Genomic DNA, 18,981 nt, shown 5'->3' with positions numbered 1-18,981 from the left:
TAAAAATTGCATTGAGGGAAACTGATGACGGGATTTGAAAGAGGAGGAATTTGGTTTAAAAAAATGTAAAATTGAAAATTTGTTTATTTGGTAAAAATTCGCAACATTTGGGTCAACGTCTCCCCTTAAAATGGAACTTATCAGGACAATTTATAATATAATTTTCTACAAAAATTTCGTATGAATTTCTTTCCTAACTCAAACAGTTTCCAAATAAAATTGTTTATTTTTTAGTTTTGACCCACTTATCGAATAAAAGACAAAATAATGGTAATATGTTAGTCTTACAAAAAAAAAAAAAACATACGTACAGGATTAAAAATTATATCTCCTATACTAATATTTGTTGAAATTTCTTAGAAATGTAGAAGTTTGTCAGTAAATTTCACTTTTACCCTTTCATTTCGAGCTTAGAGTTCAGGGCACTCGCCCGCTGAACGTGGTACAGGGTGTTTTATTAGTGGTGAAAATCCAACAATCGTCATCACTCTGGAAATGAAATTTTGAAGCGCAAGGCGGGAGAGAAGAAAGGAAATGTGGGCCAAGAAAATGTACGTCTGGGACCCTTAAAATTGAATATAGTAATTTCATAATTTTATGAGATACTTTCTCTCATGCAGAGGCTACCTTGCGACAAAGTATACCTTTACATTAATTTTTAGAAAAGAAACACGTACAGTTGAGACATTTAGATGGTAACCTAATATTAACAATGGCTTCTTATTAATGTTCGAAGTACGGCCTTAGATACACTCAGGTAATGTAGAGAGAGAAGAGAGAGAGGAACACTGGCTTAGAGTGTGATCAAAGGCAAGTTATTTTGTTACTAACAGTGCACAAATCTAATTAAGTCTGAATTCAATGCGGGGGAAGCCACGAGAACGGCTCGTATAACCATAAATTACATTGTAACGTTAAAATTACAGCGTTTATTATATATTTCCTCTATTTAAATTGCATTTTTATGTATGAAAATGATATTTTTTCCAAGTCATTTTCCTAAAATTTGAAAATAAATAAATAAATGAGGCGCTCGGGGCTAGATAATGGTAAGCCACATTGAGGAAATTTTACAGGAGAGCCATATGAAGTTTCGAAAATTTCCATAAATCAGGTGATGGACATAGGAGGTATTTTTATTGAATGATAAGGTACTACATACATTAATGTATTCTTGTAACATGAAATAGAACCTTTTTAACTAATGAACATAATGGAAAAGAACATTAAGTTCAAGGAATACATATAATTTTGTGGCTTGTCATTGTCTATCACCAAAGTTTCAGTGCCAACATTTGGCTTTACTGATCACCATTCACATCACTCTCACCGTCATCTAAGAAACTGCCATCAATTAATTCAGGTTCATCAACCTGCTCTGTGGTTTCGTATTGAGTCAGAGATAAATAATATCCATGATGCACCGCAGGTATGTAGGGAAGCAGGTCCATGACGTCAGACAGTTTTTTATGTTGTATAGGAATGGGCCTACGATATTTTGGTGTTAAGGTCGCAATCCACGATGTCTGTGTAGGACGGCCACGCTTCTTGACATTAATTTCACGGAAGTCTCCGTGAACAGTGTGCTTCAGGAAAATTGAATCAGGATTTGAGGCCAAAACTTTGAACACTGTAGCTTCTGAAAAGTTAATAGGATGTCCATCTGTTGCTGTATTTCTCTTTGTTATGAACTGTGCTGGCAGTTTGCTGAACTCTAGGATATCGTCTTGTTGCATAACAGTCACGTCAAATTTCTTTTCTACTCTGCTTTTCTTGACAATATCAACCCAGTCAGTGGGCGAGAAAACTTGGCTCGCATGGCGCCTTTGGTATTTCTCAATGGATGCAAAATCTCTATCAGATGGCAGTCGTGTATGACCACTAATCAAAAATCTGTGTTCAATTTCTTTGAATTTGCCACCACGTACCAGTGACAACCACATGCACATAACCGTCCAATTCTTATTTTGTCCGGCGCAGTTATCTGAATAGCATATTATTTTGGAAGCAACGCTTTTTGTCTGGAGAAACTTTAATATACAGCTGCATATCTCATCACTGCCGCGTTTTGCAACATCCTCAGTCCACATGTACATGTGTCCGATGCCGGTTCCGCAGTCATGTATACCCACGTTGTACATCCATATTTTTCTCTTGTAAAAAGCTGGACCAACAGTAAGTTTTGGAACAGGGAGGGCCTGCTGCAAGTCAACTGAGATGACCGCGATACTGGAATCAGTCTTGACTCTGGCGATATCTGCTGTCATGGTAGCTTGCATTGCTTCCGCTTTCCGGTGATGTAGTTCTCTTTTCTTCCTCAGGTCGTCGAATGTTTGTTGATCATTGGGTAGGTGGCAGGAGTTAATCTGAGTAGCAAGTTCGTCACATACTTTACAGGTGTCAGAAAGGGGCATCTTGAAGCCTATGTTGTATTCTGTGCAGAAAATCCGTCTGTACTTATCCTCTTTAACACTGGCAATTTTCTGTTCCTCACAGTAGGGTAGATAATGATCCCGGTATAAAGAACTGATTGTCATCTCGCAGTCAAAATAAGCCTTTTGGGGATTCTTGTACTGTAGTGACTCTGGTAAGTGGGTATGCTTCGTATATGGTCGTGAACACCTGCTATAACTTCGGGTGGATATTTCCGATGATTTTTATGGCGCCCCCTTTGGTCTTTCTTAACAAACTCTTGACCACTAGCAACTTGCTGTATGATGTTTTCCACTCTTCCTTTTGACCCTTGTAGCCCATGTACAGAGAGAAATGCCACTTTACAGACTTGGATTCCTTCACCTTGCACCTTAACAGAGTACGTAGCAGTGATTTTTCGAGAATGCTCCTTTTTTCCTTTTCTTCGGGTAGGAACGTTTTGGAGGTGCCGTTGAGATACACGAAAAGATGTAGTTGTTTTGCGCATCAAAATTTCCAATGTCCCAGAAGCCATGGAATATTTTGGAAGCTGCTTCTCCTATCTTCGTCATACACTTCCGACGACAAGCACATGGAGGTCCCATTTCTCTGGCACCTACTTTCTTTTTCGTTGCATCACTCGTGTACTCTTCACCCTTAAAAATAAAAAATAATGTTCATGTTACAACATGTTTATGAAACATATTGTATTGCTAATTTAATATAAATTCGATATTCTGTGCCGGCTCTCCTAAATAATAATATTAATTATTATTATTTAATTAAAGTAATTATTTTTCTAATATTTTTTAAATTCTGGGTAATAGCTATGTTTAAGTACATACCCGATTACGCCGGCGTTTACGTTTAGCCCTTTTACTCAACTCCGGTATTTGCTGCCGCCATCGATGCCTTCCATTCTTACCAGGTGAGATGGGCACCTCTCTAACAACAGGAGCTAAGTCTTCATTCTTACGGAAGAAAGATGAAAAAAACTAATAGCATGAACCTATGAAACTACAATGTACAATACAGCAATTTAACAGCTATATAATGGCAAGCCACAATAACCCGTATAGCAGTCACTTAGTGATGCCCATCTTAGTTTAACAGTCGTTTATGGTTACTTGGCTCCATATAAGTATCTTAGAAATAGTCCCATAGTTCATAGTTCCATTAAATATTAGCCTTATCTTACAGTACTACATGTACTGCATTGTCATGATAACCCACATTGTCACATGCTATAATATGGCATGCCACATAATAAGATTTTGTTGATGCTTACCTCTGATGATTATGAGATATCACTTGGATTTGGCTGATAATCCACATCTACAACACTGTCATCGCACGAGGATTCACTCTCAAGACAATCGGCTTCCGTTTCGGATCCTAATTGCATTTTTTCATTGGAACAACAGCTCACACTGTTTCCCCTGCAAGACGCCATCTTGCTGTGGCTTACCATACTAAAGCACAAAAATGACGTGCTGTGTCTTGGTGCAATACATAACAACAGAGCTGCCATCTCTTGGTTTCTTCAAATACTACTCCTCCAGTGGCTTGCCATCCTCTAGCAGATACGAAATGCGTACAAATCTCAATATTGCTCAATGTGTGGCTTACCATTATCTAGCCCCGAGCGCCTCAAATAAATAAATAAATAAATAAATAAATAAATAAATAAATAAATAAATAAATAAATAAATAAATAAATAAATAAATAAATAAATAAATAAATAAATAAATAAATAAATAAATAAATAAATAAATAAATAAATAAATAAATAAATAAATAAATAAATAAATAAATAAATAAATAAATAAATAAATAAATAAATAAATAAATAAATAAATAAATAAATAAATAAATAAATAAATAAATAAATAAATAAATAAATAAATAAATAAATAAATAAATAAATAAATAAATAAATAAATAAATAAATAAATAAATAAATAAATAAATAAATAAATAAATAAATAAATAAATAAATAAATAAATAAATAAATAAATAAATAAATAAATAAATAAATAAATAAATAAATAAATAAATAAATAAATAAATAAATAAATAAATAAATAAATAAATAAATAAATAAATAAATAAATAAATAAATAAATAAATAAATAAATAAATAAATAAATAAATAAATAAATAAATAAATAAATAAATAAATAAATAAATAAATAAATAAATAAATAAATAAATAAATAAATAAATAAATAAATAAATAAATAAATAAATAAATAAATAAATAAATAAATAAATAAATAAATAAATAAATAAATAAATAAATAAATAAATAAATAAATAAATTAAATAAATAAATATCTCACACGCTGTTGGTGTCACAGTTGCGAACTGTTTCGTACATGTGGATTTGGCCCTGTTTTAAGGACGGGTGCCATTACAGACGCCAACCCTACGACCTTTCATGTACTGTATGAAGAACTGTTTACCAAAATAGCTTTTCTCTCGTAGTTTCAAGCAGAATGCCTATTTTTATACTTGTATTTACATCTTTTACTTTTTAATAATTCATCAGTGAAAATTGGAGAAAAACATTTTTTTAAATGTTAAAAACAAAAACTGTAATATTATCATTCTGCACATGTATTTGAGCCTGAAATTTTGAGGCAAGTTACAAAGTAGGTCTATGTTAAAAATGATACTAATGTAAGATACTTATGGAGTCACTTAATAGCAATTCAAATGAGCCTTACCTGTTTAATATAAAACAGTGTGAGTTGCAAGCCTTATTTAAGTACTTATATCTATAATGTGAAACTTTTGCGTTGTACAGCGTTAGTCAACTTGATCTAGTCAGGAATATAACTGGATACGCTGTACGTGAGCAGTTATCAAGATGAAATTCAGTTCATCTAGATCTGTAGTTGAACAATGGAGCCATTAGTACACCGGAATTGAGTTCCAAATTGTGTGGCTAACGAGCACTGTGTGTAAAATAAATTTAAATTTAAACCATAATCGACAAATATAATTTTATTTATAAAACGAAAATATTTAGGATAAAATGTTGAAAATGGCAAAATATAAGGCTGGCGCCTATAATCACTGGTAAAGGATGCCATGGCGTCAACCCCTAAACTATAGCGTGTTTCTGTGTTTGATTAGTATTGTGATACGTTGTGTATTAATAAAGATAAATGTATTGGCGGAAACACAAACGCCTAATCCCAAATAAGACGTGATTAATATCCCTGACCCGATCATGATTTGAACCTGGGACCCTCTGAACGAGACGCCTTGACCCTGACATTCAACCAAGGAGCAAGACATAAAATACATTCTTAGATTTTATTAAAAAATGGCATATTAATCAGTGAAAAATCTTTGTTTGAGAGAAGATTTGAACAAGTCTTAAAAATAATGCTCTCCCGAGATTTATACACAAAAGAAGATGAAAATACCACTACTACTTAATAATAATAATAATAACAATAATAATAATAATAATAATAATAATAATAATAATTTAGTCGCATAGTGATTGCAGACTCTATACAATTGACACAAGACAGAATTACACTTTAGAGACTGGACAAGTCATCAGGAAATCCAGAGTATGAAAGAAGAGGGTAGCGTTGGGCGAGATGTTCAGTAGTCTCTTCTTCTAAACTACAATCGCACATTGGTGAGCTGATCCAACCCCATTTGTACAGAAAGTAGTTACTACAGCCAGCCATGCTGAGTCCTTAGTCTGTTGAACCGACATCAAAGGTACCTATGTACTACGAGAATACCTTTTGGGATCAAGACGGTGGGCATTTGTTCCCAATGTTTTATTGATCACTCCATCTTCCAACTGTCATTTTAATTAAATATGTCCGCAATAATTTTCCCTGCTATTACACTTGCTGGTCTTCTTGACCGCAATCGTTGCTGTGGCGGAAGGCAGAATTCCTGATGCAGTGGTAAAGAAAGCGATGCGAAGATTTTCTTAGCCTCCCTCAGAAAAGCTTGTTTCCGCCTTAAGTGTGGTGGAGGGATGTGACTTAACGCAGGTAACTAGTGACGTGGAGTTTATTTCACGGTCCCATATAATAATAATAATAATAATAATAATAATAATAATAATAATAATAATAATAATAATAATAATAATGAAGATCAAAAGATACAGATATGTCTCTTGAGGAATTATGAACTAATTGTAACTCACCGAACACGTTTAGCCGGTAGTTGACAGTCACTACCACGAGACCTTCTGCTGCCAAGTCCTGTCCCGGGAACCGAGCCGCTGACCCAGATATGAATCCTTCTCCTTCCAGGAACACGACGACAGGCATGTTACGGTAGTTCATTTGCAACTGTACAACGAACAACATTTAAATCAGAGAAAGCTTTCTTTATCAAATCAATCAATCAATCAATCAATCAATCAATCAATCAATCAATCAATCAATCAATCAATCAATCAATCAATCAATCAATCAATCAATCAATCAATCAATCAATCAATCAATCAATCAATCAATCAATCAATCAATCAATCAATCAATCAATCAATCAATCAATCAATCAATCAATCAATCAATCAATCAATCAATCAATCAATCAATCAATCAATCAATCAATCAATCAATCAATCAATCAATCAATCAATCAATCAATCAATCAATCATTTAGACCCAGTGTCCATTATTACGTACACATACATTTTAAGTTCTTACTTATCTTAGTTCACAACTTTTAAAGTAGTTTGTACCCTTGTTTCATAGACTGCTGTAATTCTGTGTTTGGTACACAGAGACATCTCTCATGTCTTGGTGGAAGCAGAAGAATAAATGAACAACGGTTTACAAATATGGCGGAGCAAGCACCAGGGGAGATAATACTAATTCCTACAGTTTTATGAGTAAATTAATGTCATTAATTGTTATAGAGCAGATTTTCTCTTAAAATTATAATAACCACCACCAAAATCACAAAACAGAGATGGAGAAGACACTACTAGAAGAAGAATTGAAATTATATCTGATAAAATATTAAATGTGAGGAACATACAATACCATAGGTTCATTCTATTTTTTGAGTGGCTATACATATTGAGAGGAAGATATAGAGTTTTCAGGCTGGACAATTTACTGAATAACGTCATGAAAGAGAGAATGAAGATAATAGCATTTATCATTGATATGATATACTTTGTAATATAAGGATTGGTCGAAGAAAGAGATCCATTAGTATATGAAATAGAGTAGCCTGTGAAAGAAGAAGATGATGATGAAGAAGACGTTACATTGCTGTAGGCGGAAGAAGGAAAATATGGTGACATTCAGTACAAGAAGCTATGAATATCAGCTGGGAGAGGATGTTATCTATAATAAGGTAAAATGGTGGAATGGATGTGGACACTGCTGCTGACGCTGTTAAAAATAATTTTACGATAATGGTTTGTTGCAATAATTACACTGGAAAGATACACATATATTTCTACCTGAAATTACATACATGTGACACTCAAGACATGGCCGCGTAAGTATAGCGTATTAATCCGCAATTATTGCTCTTCTTGAGCGGCAGTTAAACTGTTGAAGTGTAATGCTCACATCCTTTGAATATTGAATTTTCACGACCGCATTGTAATCGAAATCGACTTTCAACCTATAGGTTGTGTTATACGTACATAGTACGTGTTAAAGTGATGTTAAGTACAGAACGAAAATGGTAACCGGATACCAGTATTTTAACTTCTTCTTCTTCCACAGGTTTCTCTATTTCATATTGCAATGGAGCTCTTTCTTTTAACAATCCTTATATCAGTGATAAATTCCATTATCTTCATTCTCACTTTCACGATCTTATTCGAATCCCACTGGTGTCCGGTTAGCCATTTTTGTTCTGTACTTAAAATTTCTTCAACACATTCTATGTACTTATACGTTGAAAGTCGATTACGATCTCATATCCTTTGGCACTTATATGATGAGTGCTGGCTGTGGCAATTGTTTGGTTTACTTCTTTGCAACAGTCGAAATCTTAACTGTGAACTGTAAAGCACGCGTACTGCTAAATGGCTCCTAGATGAAAATAATATTATTCTTGTACATATTGTATGTGTGTATGTTGGGTATTCAGCTCGAAGGCTGGTTGGATCCTCAACAGGTTCACCATTAGCTGTCATAGATGGCCTAGGTGTCACTGAAGAGGCGTACTGTATACGTATTGTATATAGACGTTTAAAAAATATTAAATAATTGAATTGAAATGAAATGTATGGCTTTTAGTGCCGGGATATCCCAGGACGGGTTCGGCTCGCCAGGTGCAGGTCTTTCAATTTGACACCCGTAGGCGATCTACGCGTCATGATGAGGATGAAATGATAGACAACACATACACCCAGTCCCCGTGCCATTGGAATTAACCAATTAAGGTTAAAATCTCCGACCCGGCCGGGAATCGAACCCGGGACCCTCTGAACCGAAGGCCAGTACACTGACCGTTCAGCCAACGAGTCGGACAATAATTGAATTGTTGGACCAGTGGGAAAAATTATTCCTCGCCACAGGTGAACAGAATATGGTCGTTATGCAATAATATTGTAATCATTTCCGGTATTTTTATATTCACTAATAAAATACAATTTGAATATAACAATTCCTCCTTGGGGAGCACATATTTATATCAGGGTAAGTAAATTTTAAGAGCTAAATTAATTATTTAGTAACTTTAAGAAAACCAGTTTCAGTTTTGGAAACACGGCATACTCGAAACAATACATTATCAATAGAAGGGATGTAAATGCTGCTCATGATGCGACTTCGCACAAAGTTCGAAAAACAAGTAGTAGTTAACGGGTTTAGATATTATACAGAGAGAATGGTGCTCACCTCCGGGGTCCACACGTTGAGATACAAACAGTCTTCGTCCTGAAGTGCGATGGATGATCTTGTAATAACGTCTTGTAGCTGAGGACATGCCGACTTGTAGCTGCCTGCGAAGTACGAGCGGTTCCATCCAGAGTGAATCTGTGGAGGCTGTAAAATATAAACTACGATATTTTAAAAATATTACCCTATCATTCATAATTCAAAACATTTATAGTCTCAATTTAAGTACAGTATGTAACGAAAGTTTAAGACCATCAGTTAATGAACTCTTGATGCTATATTTATTGTACGCATTTGTCTGAAAAATATTTTGTGACTTATTCGTGTTAATATCCACATTATGGAAAACAACCGTTGAATATCGACTGAATTTTAAGAGTTATAAATTTTCAAACATTTTGAGAACCTGTAAAAATACCCCACTTTGTTCGGCAAATTACAGAAATTACAAGGCTAATTAATTTTTTCTGTATAACTATTCAGTAGAGTGTATATTTAGCATTACAGCCGAAAGATGAAAGTATCATAGGGCCTTTTCTTTCTGGGGATGTTCTTTATGAAATTTCACACTTAAAATGATAAAAACTAACACCGTATTCGGAAATTCTTGAAAAATTTTTGTAATGAGCTAGCGTCACCGAACTTTCACTCCTCACGTAATACAGATTTCGCTCAACAGATCGCAGGGGCCGATATTTGTTACAGGTGGAAAATGATCGTTGACTGTTGTTTTATCTCTAAGGTTAAAGTCATCGTCCGAACTGGGAGGTGAGTGTCGTGAAAAAATTAGACAAAAAGACGCTGTAATACTTTCATCTTTTGGCTTTTACGGAAATATACACTACTGGATAGATATTTAGAAAACAATTAAGTACCCATAATACCTGCTGTAGTTTAGTGGGGTACTTGATAAGTCCTCAAAATGTTAAAGAAATTATAACTCATAATTTTCATTCGATATTTCAACAGTTATTTTTAATACGTTGTGTATCAACATGAATAAGGTAAAAGGTATTTGCAGACCGATTCTTACCAAAAATGTAGGACTAGGAGTTCATTAAATGATTTTATCTGGTGGTCTTAAACTTTTCTTAAGTACTGTTAATCTCTAAATTTTCTTCTATACGCAACATTCTAAATGCACCCCTATGTAGAAAATCTAAACGGGTCAAATCCGGAGATCTAGGAGGGCCCCCTCATTCCATCGAACACCCACTAGAAGTGTCGTTCAGAAATGCGGAACATCACGGTGAAAGTGAGGTGGGACACCGTCCTACCGGAATGTGAAAACAGGATGTATCTATATCAAGGTAGGAATGTCCAATCAGTGTGATCTCCGTGAAGTGGACCTCTCACAGCGTGTTTATACAGACCAAACCATACATTTAGTTTCGATGTATCCCTTTCTTCCTCTTACGCAGAAGCTCTCCTCATGCAATTTACAGGGATTTGTGACATGACTTGAAGTGAAGTGTTGATAATCAAATCTCGGAGAAATTGTTTATCGTTTTAGCGTTATCTACAAACATAACATGCTCAATCCATGCATTATAGATACCGTTTTAAACTGGGTAAAAACTTAAAAATAAGCGAATCCAAAACAAAAGTCTCAAAACGTGGTTGTGTAAGGTTAGGTGAAGCACGTAATATGAATCTAGGATATTGAATCATTAAGGAAGTAGAGGGATATTACTACCTAGGAAATAAAATAGCTAATGACGGAAGGAGCAGACAAGACACAAAATGTAAGTTACAATTAGCAAAGGAAATCTTCGTGAAAAAGAAAAATGTGCTCACCACAAACATAAATATACATATCAGACTTTTCTTTATGGAAGTTTTTTCTGGAAATTGGCTTTATATTGGATGATAATTTATTTTACGTCCCACAAACTACTTTTACGGTTTTTAGAGGACGATAATTGCTGCAGAAAGAAATAGTCTAGTAATAAGGCCTTTGAAATGTGCTGTTACAGCAGAATGCTTAAGGTGAGATGGGCCCATCCGATTACGAACGAAGAGATATTGAACCGAGGAGCTGTGAAGAGGACAATTGGGCGATATTTCACTTGAAGGAAAGATAGGCTGATCATTTAGCTTTGGGAGAAAGCGTACGGGATAAAAATGACAGACGGAGACGAAAGGATGAGAATGATGAACTGATTAGGAAATATTTAGAGTGTGATAGTTATGTAGCAATGAAGAGCTTGGTCCAGGATAAGGTTGTATGGAGGACTGCATCAAACCAGGCCAACGGGGCAACACCTTAACGTTCAAAGTGTCTCCTCAGAAGGTCAGCATTGACGTACTATACATGGATGTTTACCTAAGTCGTGGTGCGGTGATGAATGTGAACATAGCGAGTGGTTCGCTACGAGAAAATGACAGGTTGACTCTGGAAGGCTGGGTGCTCTGTAGTCTGAAGGGTATTAGTAGTTCTTGTTGTTTTAAGAAGAAGCAACACTGGGCAGCCATTCCTCTCTTAACACTAATCAGAAAGAAAACGAAAGAGATCCAACACTTGGAAAAATGACGGTATCGGCAAAAGAAAGGGAAGAGCCACAAAGGGTATAAAAATGAATGACACCCTAGGCCTCGCAAATATTATATCGTCTGGTAGGAAGAGAGCAAGAGTTATTCAAGTAAGGTCGGATAGGAAAGATAAGTGGAAGAAATGCCAGACTCAGCTAGGAGACCCGTGGTTGCAAGATGAAAGCCCCTGGGTCCTTTTAAGTCACCTTTTACAGCAGATGGGGAGAATGCCGTGGATGTATTCTATCGCCCCCATCCACACGGAGCTAAAGTTAGTAAGACTCATTAGAAAGGGTGCGGGCATAAAGTAAAATGAAATGGATTGGAGAGCTGCATCAGACAAGTCCAAGGACTGACGGCATCAAGAATTAGTGAATATTTCTCGCCCTGTTATACTTGTATCCCAGACACGGTGTATAACACTATTCCACTATTTATGTTCAGTCCTCAGCCCTAAGGCTGGTTGGATCCTCAACAGCTCTGCCATAAGCTGTCATCGATGGCCTAGGCATCACTGAAGAGGCATACTAGGGAAATGAGGAGTGAAGTAGTTTCCCGTTGCTTTCCTCGCCGAGCCAGAAGTTGCTATTACATATCACTCTGCCAAGCCCACTGAAATGTATGCATCAACCGACCATATGAGCAAAATGATCACACCATTCATAGCAGAGACTGGCTGCATAAAGAATGGCATTACTGGCATCGCTCATACCTCCGTCACTTTCATACTGTCAAAACCAAGGATAAGACTGAGACAAATCAGTGAAAGTAAAAAAAAATGCTCTAGCCTATACCACAAGACATAGTGCACTGTAAACACTAGGTCCCGCCAGCAAAGGCATACTACACCAGTAAGGCTATAAAATTCAAATTTTCTAAGAGCCCGACACTGCACCGTCGTCTCTCATGTTGTAGGAGCCAGACTGTGTGTGGGAGCGTCACGTGGTCTCAAAGTAGTTTGTGTTTACAGCAGCTTAGCGAAATATAAGCCTACTTTACATAAAGTGTAAGAAGCCAGCTGGTTGAAACAAGGTGGGCCAGCTGCTTGCCACTGCTCAGGCGGACGTTACTAAAATTTATGTAAGTTTATGCAATGTCTTCTCTGTCTGCTACTTTGTTTCATATTAATTACACCTTCATCTTTCTTGACATGCTTCACGAGCTAAGGGAAAGGAGCCGAGACAAATATCTAATATAAGACAAAAAGGCAAGGCGAGGTGAGCATTGCTGTTTTACATCGTTGTTCATTAAGAAGATAGTTCGTTCGAACCCCACTATCGTCAGCCATGAAGATGGTCGTTCCCCATTTTACACACCAGGCAAAGGCTGGGACTGTAACTTAATTAAGGGGAGTTGGAAAGCAATATTTTTAAATGACTGTTTCCAAATGTTGTCTCATAAAATTATTTGGACTCTGCTGAATAAAAATGGTGTATAATTTACTATGATACGCTTCCATGAAACATTTATTATATTTTAATGTTCCATGTTTTAGTCACAAAATATTAAAATTACTCTAAATTAGAAACCAATCAAGCGAAATACTTTTTTCTAGTTTAGTAGCTGCATTAAGGCACAAAATAACTCTCTGAACAAAATTATCTCCTTATCTTGTATACTTCATGAGATAATGGGTCAGACATGTGAAAAAATGTCAGTTCTTAGAAACTGACTTCAAATTAAGACACACTGTTCACTCACACATTTACCCATGTCAGCATCTAAAAACAGACTGGACCATAGTCAGCATTATCTGAGTGTTTGTTATGACAGTAGCGGCAACTTCTTACACATAATTCTGGAACAGATTAGTGAAAACCACAGCCTTCTAGATCAAACGGTTACAGAAGTAGGTAACTTCAAAGAGAAGCATGCCTGAAGTTGTAAAATTTTTCATTTATGCATTAATATTCTAAAATATCTTTTAAATGTTTGATTGGTTTCTAATTTAGAATAATTTTAATCTTTTGTGACTAAAATATAATAAATGTACAGATGTTTACTCAATCCACTTCATTATTGTTCAGTACCTAGGGGAAGGTTGTAAATATAAGTGGTAAAATTGTCAAAACTTTAACCTTAATAGTTTCTGCGATATTGGGATGTATTTTCTGTCAAATTAACATTTTCAAGATAGAGCGTTCCCCCTCCTCTTATGGCCACGGCCGCTTCCTTTCCACTACTAGGATTTTCCTATCCCATCGTCGCTATAAGAACTATCTGTGTCAGTGAGACGTACACAAAGCAAGCAAGCAAGCAAGCAAACAAACAAACAAACAAAAATCAAACAAACTTATGAATATAATTTGACAGAATGATAGCTTACCGCAAACCGCAGCTCGCCCACCGGTGGCGCAGCATAGGGGATTCCCAGGTAGGCGTTGATTGGCAGACGACCATCAGTATACACCTTGATCTGTATAAAACAAGACGATATTCTTAATGGTTGAGGATTTAGAACGTATATACAAAATAGAATCTACATGAAGTAACGAGATACTGATAGCATGGATCTGGACATGATAAACATTCCGGTTATATAATCTGAAACGAGATTTTCTCGTGAAAAGGAGAAAAAAAATTCGGCGAGGAGAAACAGTTTGCTACGTGTGGTATTTATAGATGACCAGATATCGTACTTCAAGAATACACTCTACAAAGTTCAAAATGATCCTGAATAGTTTCAGTCGACCGAAGTAATGTGCATATTTTAACTATGAGTTTACAATCCTAATTTGAGAAATATTCATAAACAGTCGAAATTAAAAATTCAGACGAGTGAATCCTATTTCTACTCTCCTGTAATATTTATTATCTGTGCCGGGCTGAGCGGTTCAGACGGTCGAAGTGCTGGCCTTCTGATCCCAACTTGGCAGATTAGATCCTGGCTCAGTCCGCTGGTAATAGAAGGTGCTCAAATACGTCAGCCTCGTGTTGGTAGATTTACTCGCGCGTAAAAGAACTCCTACGGGACAAAATTCCCTCACCTCGGCGTCTCCGAAAATAGTCAAACCGTAGTTAGTGGGACATATAATAGTAATAATAATAATAATAATAATAATAATAATAATAATAATAATAATAATAATAATAATAATAACTGGAATGATTGGAAACAGGCCGTGTATTATTTTATTTAATATCTGTCAACCAGGATTTATAAGTGGCAGAGATTTTAAGTATTATTATGTTATTATATTATTATTATTATTATTATTATTATTATTATTATTATTATTATTATTATTATTATTATTATTATTATTATTATTATATTTAAGAGCCTCCGTCGCTCAGACGGAAGCACGCCGACCTCTCACCGCTGGATTTCGTGGTTCAAATCCCGGTCACACCATGTGAAATTTGTGCTGGACAAAGCGGAGGTGAGACAAGTTTTTCTTCGGGTACTCCGGTTTTACCTGTCATAATTCATCCCACCAACACTCTCCAGTATCATTTAATTTCATCTGTCATTCATTAATCATTGCCCTAGAGGAGTGCGACAGGCTTCGGCAGCCGGCACAATTCTTATCCTCGCCGCTAGATGGGGACTTCATTCATTCCATTCCTGACCCGCTCGAATGACTGGAAACAGGCTGTGTATTATTTTATTTATAAGGATTTATAAGTGGCAGAGATTTTAAGTATTCAGGTCAAAATTAAAATTAAATACGGTAACTAAATTTTCAAAAAATATTGAAAAGATTATAATTTTATGGAAAACATAGTTCAGTTAATATTGTAAGCTTTAACAAAATTAACATTAACGTAAATAAAGGCTGGGCAAATCGTAGTATTTATAAATAATTCGAACATGGTTGGTTCAAAATACCCTAAGAATACATTCACTCTGACACATTTATGGACTTCAAAATTCCAACCGACTAGCATTCGATCTCACAATCTCTTCAGCTTAAAAGCAAACTATGCAATGGACCTGTCATACTATTTATTCTTCACACCTGTTAAAATTTATGCAGTAATATACACATAATAATTTTCCTATTTACTCGAATATATTGTGATTTTGTGACAATCAGTCCATACAAATAAAACCAGCTCGTTGCTTAAATGGTTAGCGTACTAGACTTCGGTTCAGAGGGCGCCAAGTTCGATTGTTGGCCGGGCTGCGGGCTTAAACTGCGTGTGGTTAATTTCTCTGGCTTGGGGACTGGGGGTGTCTGTGTTCATCTTAATACACTTCTCTTCATTTACATAAAATATATCACATTACTAACCACCATAGAAACACGTATTTGCGAATACATCCGTCCACTTAGTGTTTGTGATAAGAAGAGTATTCGGCCATAAAACTAGGGCAAATCCATATGAAATGCTGACCGTAATATTTTGGAGAAAAGCCCAGGAAAAAGAATCTATGTTAATAAATCGAAAATTCCCCAAACTTCCCCGTGGAGCCGATCAGGGGAGTTAGAAACTGGGTATTAGAAGCAAAACATCAGGAAAAACTACTTTTTTTGCAAAGGTAAAATTTATAAAGTCCATTGTTAAGAAAGCGTATTGACGTTAAACAAATTGTAATTGAGATATTTTCCACCTTTTCAATGTTTTTTATATCAAGAACAAACTCATAATTAGAACAAGCATTAATTAGTACTTGTTCCGTCCCTCTATTCAGCTATAAGGATAATTTATATCTAAAAGGGGTAATGAACAAGCTGTTTAAAATAGCATGGAAAACATAAAAAAATGAATGTGTGTCACTATGTCTAGACAATTCAAGGAAACTTTTAACTACTAACCACTAAATTAAGAATAAAAATTGCCACTAAGAAGTATTCATAGGTTATATAGCGTCTAGCTATAATAATAATAATAATAATAATAATAATAATAATTCTTCTTCTTCTTCTTTTTCTACCGCTTATCCCACACCTGTGGGGTCGCGGGTGCGAACTGTGTCGCACATGTGGATTTGGCCCTGTTTTACGGCCGGATGCCCTTCCTGACGCCAACCCTATATGAAGGGATGTAATCACTATTGCGTGTTTCTGTGGTGGTTGGTAGTGTAGTGTGTTGTGTGAATATGAAGAGGAAAGTGTTGGAACAAACACAAACACCCAGTCCCCGGGCTAGAAGAATTAATCAGAGACGATTAAAATCCCCGACCCGGCCGGGAATCGAACCCGGGACCCTCTGAACCGAAGGTCAGTACGCTGACCGTTCAGCCAACGAGTCGGACAATAATAATAATAATAATAATAATAATAATAATAATAACAATAATAATAATAATAATAATAAACCACTGCAATCAGCCACCCGAGTATTGGCGGGAAAACCATAACTATTCGGGTAAGGAGGAAATGCCTGCCCGCAGCCGGAGAACATCTTGAGGCCCTCCAGGGCTAACAACCTTGGTTGTATGTAGAATGAGCAATTTGCTCCAAGCTAAGCTAAAGCTTCTCAAGCATGATGATAAAACAAAGACATGAAGTTAATACCCCAGGTGGCAACTTTTCAAAGAAATCCACCGTCGCCGACAAGCGACGCATGCATCCCGTTCGGATTCTGGGGGGGATGCAACATCATGCTAAAGACGAGTCGGACCGTCTTGGAAATCCTGAACAGTCACGAAAGCTGAAACCCATATCTAAGACTTTTTTGGCAACGTTCAACAAACTGGTAAGATGAAACAGCTGACCAATGCCCTCCACGAAAATAAAATCGCAATAATGGCTCTGCAAGAAACTCGCTTCACTGACGAAGATACGTTTGAGTCTGAAGGGTATCGGTTCTTCAAGAGCAGATCCCATAAGAGAGTAATGAAAAACACCCCTATCTTCGGTACAGCTTTTGCTGTCAACACCAGAATTCTTAGCTCAGATCACTATGTATCAGTAATCAAGTTTCGGCCAATCCCTCTCAACAAAAATAAGAGCGAACCTACCATAATTCGCTTTGACACAAAAAAGCTCAGAGAAAGAGAGAATGAATTCGAAGAACTTGCCCAACCAGTGGAAAAAGACTTCAACAGCACTAGAAAGCAGATGATACAAGCTTCAAAAGGAGTGGCGGAAATCAAGAAGAGGAAGAAGCACACGCGGTGGAACGATAACTGCGAGAAGACCTTAGGGGATCGTCTGAATGCCTGGAAAAAGTATTACACCTCGAAAAAAGAAGAAGATTGGAAGATGTACAAAACACAACAAGCACAAGCAGCAAAAATAATACTCAGTGAGAAACGCAAGTATGAAAAGGAACTACTGGACAAGATTGAGCAAGACTTTCATAGAGGTGAGACCCGTGAATACTTCAGAAATTTTAATAAGAAGGTACAAGGATACTAGGCACCTTCCCTTTGCTTTCTAAGGAAAGATAGAACTCTTGCAACATCAAATGAAAAAAACTGCAAAATCTTAGCTAAGTATTTTAACGACCTTCTAAACTGTGAAAAACCAGCCAACCCTATCAAAACAAACAAACCAGTGAGCCAAAACCTGCCATCTTCTCCACCAAATCGCGATGAAATCAAACGCCACATAAAGAGAGTGAAAAATAACAAGGCTTCTGGTGAAGACTCTATGATTGCAGAACTGTGGAAACATGCCCCGGAAGAAGCAATTGACATCCTACACCAAACCATTGTAGATATATGGGAAAAAGAACAACTACCAGAGGACTGGAAGCTAGCCTTGATCCATCCTTTACATAAGAAAGGAAATATAAGAGATGTGAACAATTACTGTGGAATTTCTCTTCTGCCAGTAGCCTACAAGATCCTGTCACTATCCATCCTTGAAAGACTAGAACAGCAAATTGAGCACAAACTCGGGGAATACCAAGCAGGTTTTCGGAAAGGCCGATCAAGTGCAGAACAAATACTTAACCTAAAAACCATAATAAGATACCATATGCTGAGAGGTCGAACCTATGTATCTACATTTGTAGACTTCAGGAAAGCATACGACTCCATCGACCGTGATGTGTTGCTTAACATCCTTGCAGAAATGGGAGTCGATGAGAAACTGCTGGCGATAATAAGGGCAACACTAACTAATACCAAATCCGAAGTAAAATTCCAAGGATGTCTCTCTGAACCCTTTGAGATCAAGACAAGAGTTCGACAGAGAGATGGGGTGTCACCTCTTTTGTTCAACTGCGTACTTGAGAAGGTAATACAGGAGTGGCGAAAGATGTTAAAAGAAAGAAAC

General features: G+C 36.3%; 1 protein-coding gene across 1 annotated transcript in view; it reads right to left on the bottom strand.

The window, feature by feature from the left end:
* The window catches only part of LOC136879303 (acylcarnitine hydrolase), a 221,895-nt gene that overhangs the window by 78,158 nt on the left and 124,756 nt on the right, over positions 1-18,981 (bottom strand). The window contains exons 7-9 of the mRNA XM_068229051.1: positions 14,133-14,222; positions 9,275-9,421; positions 6,604-6,751 (exon numbers count right to left, since the gene is read on the bottom strand). Coding sequence (XP_068085152.1) covers positions 6,604-6,751; positions 9,275-9,421; positions 14,133-14,222 — 385 coding nt within the window. The remainder of the gene's footprint in view (positions 1-6,603; positions 6,752-9,274; positions 9,422-14,132; positions 14,223-18,981) is intronic.

The sequence above is a fragment of the Anabrus simplex genome, chromosome 8 (genome assembly GCF_040414725.1).
Source record: "Anabrus simplex isolate iqAnaSimp1 chromosome 8, ASM4041472v1, whole genome shotgun sequence".
NCBI lineage: Eukaryota > Metazoa > Arthropoda > Insecta > Orthoptera > Tettigoniidae > Anabrus > Anabrus simplex.
Note: the sequence above shows the minus strand (reverse complement) of the source record. Positions and strands in the feature narration are given on the sequence as shown.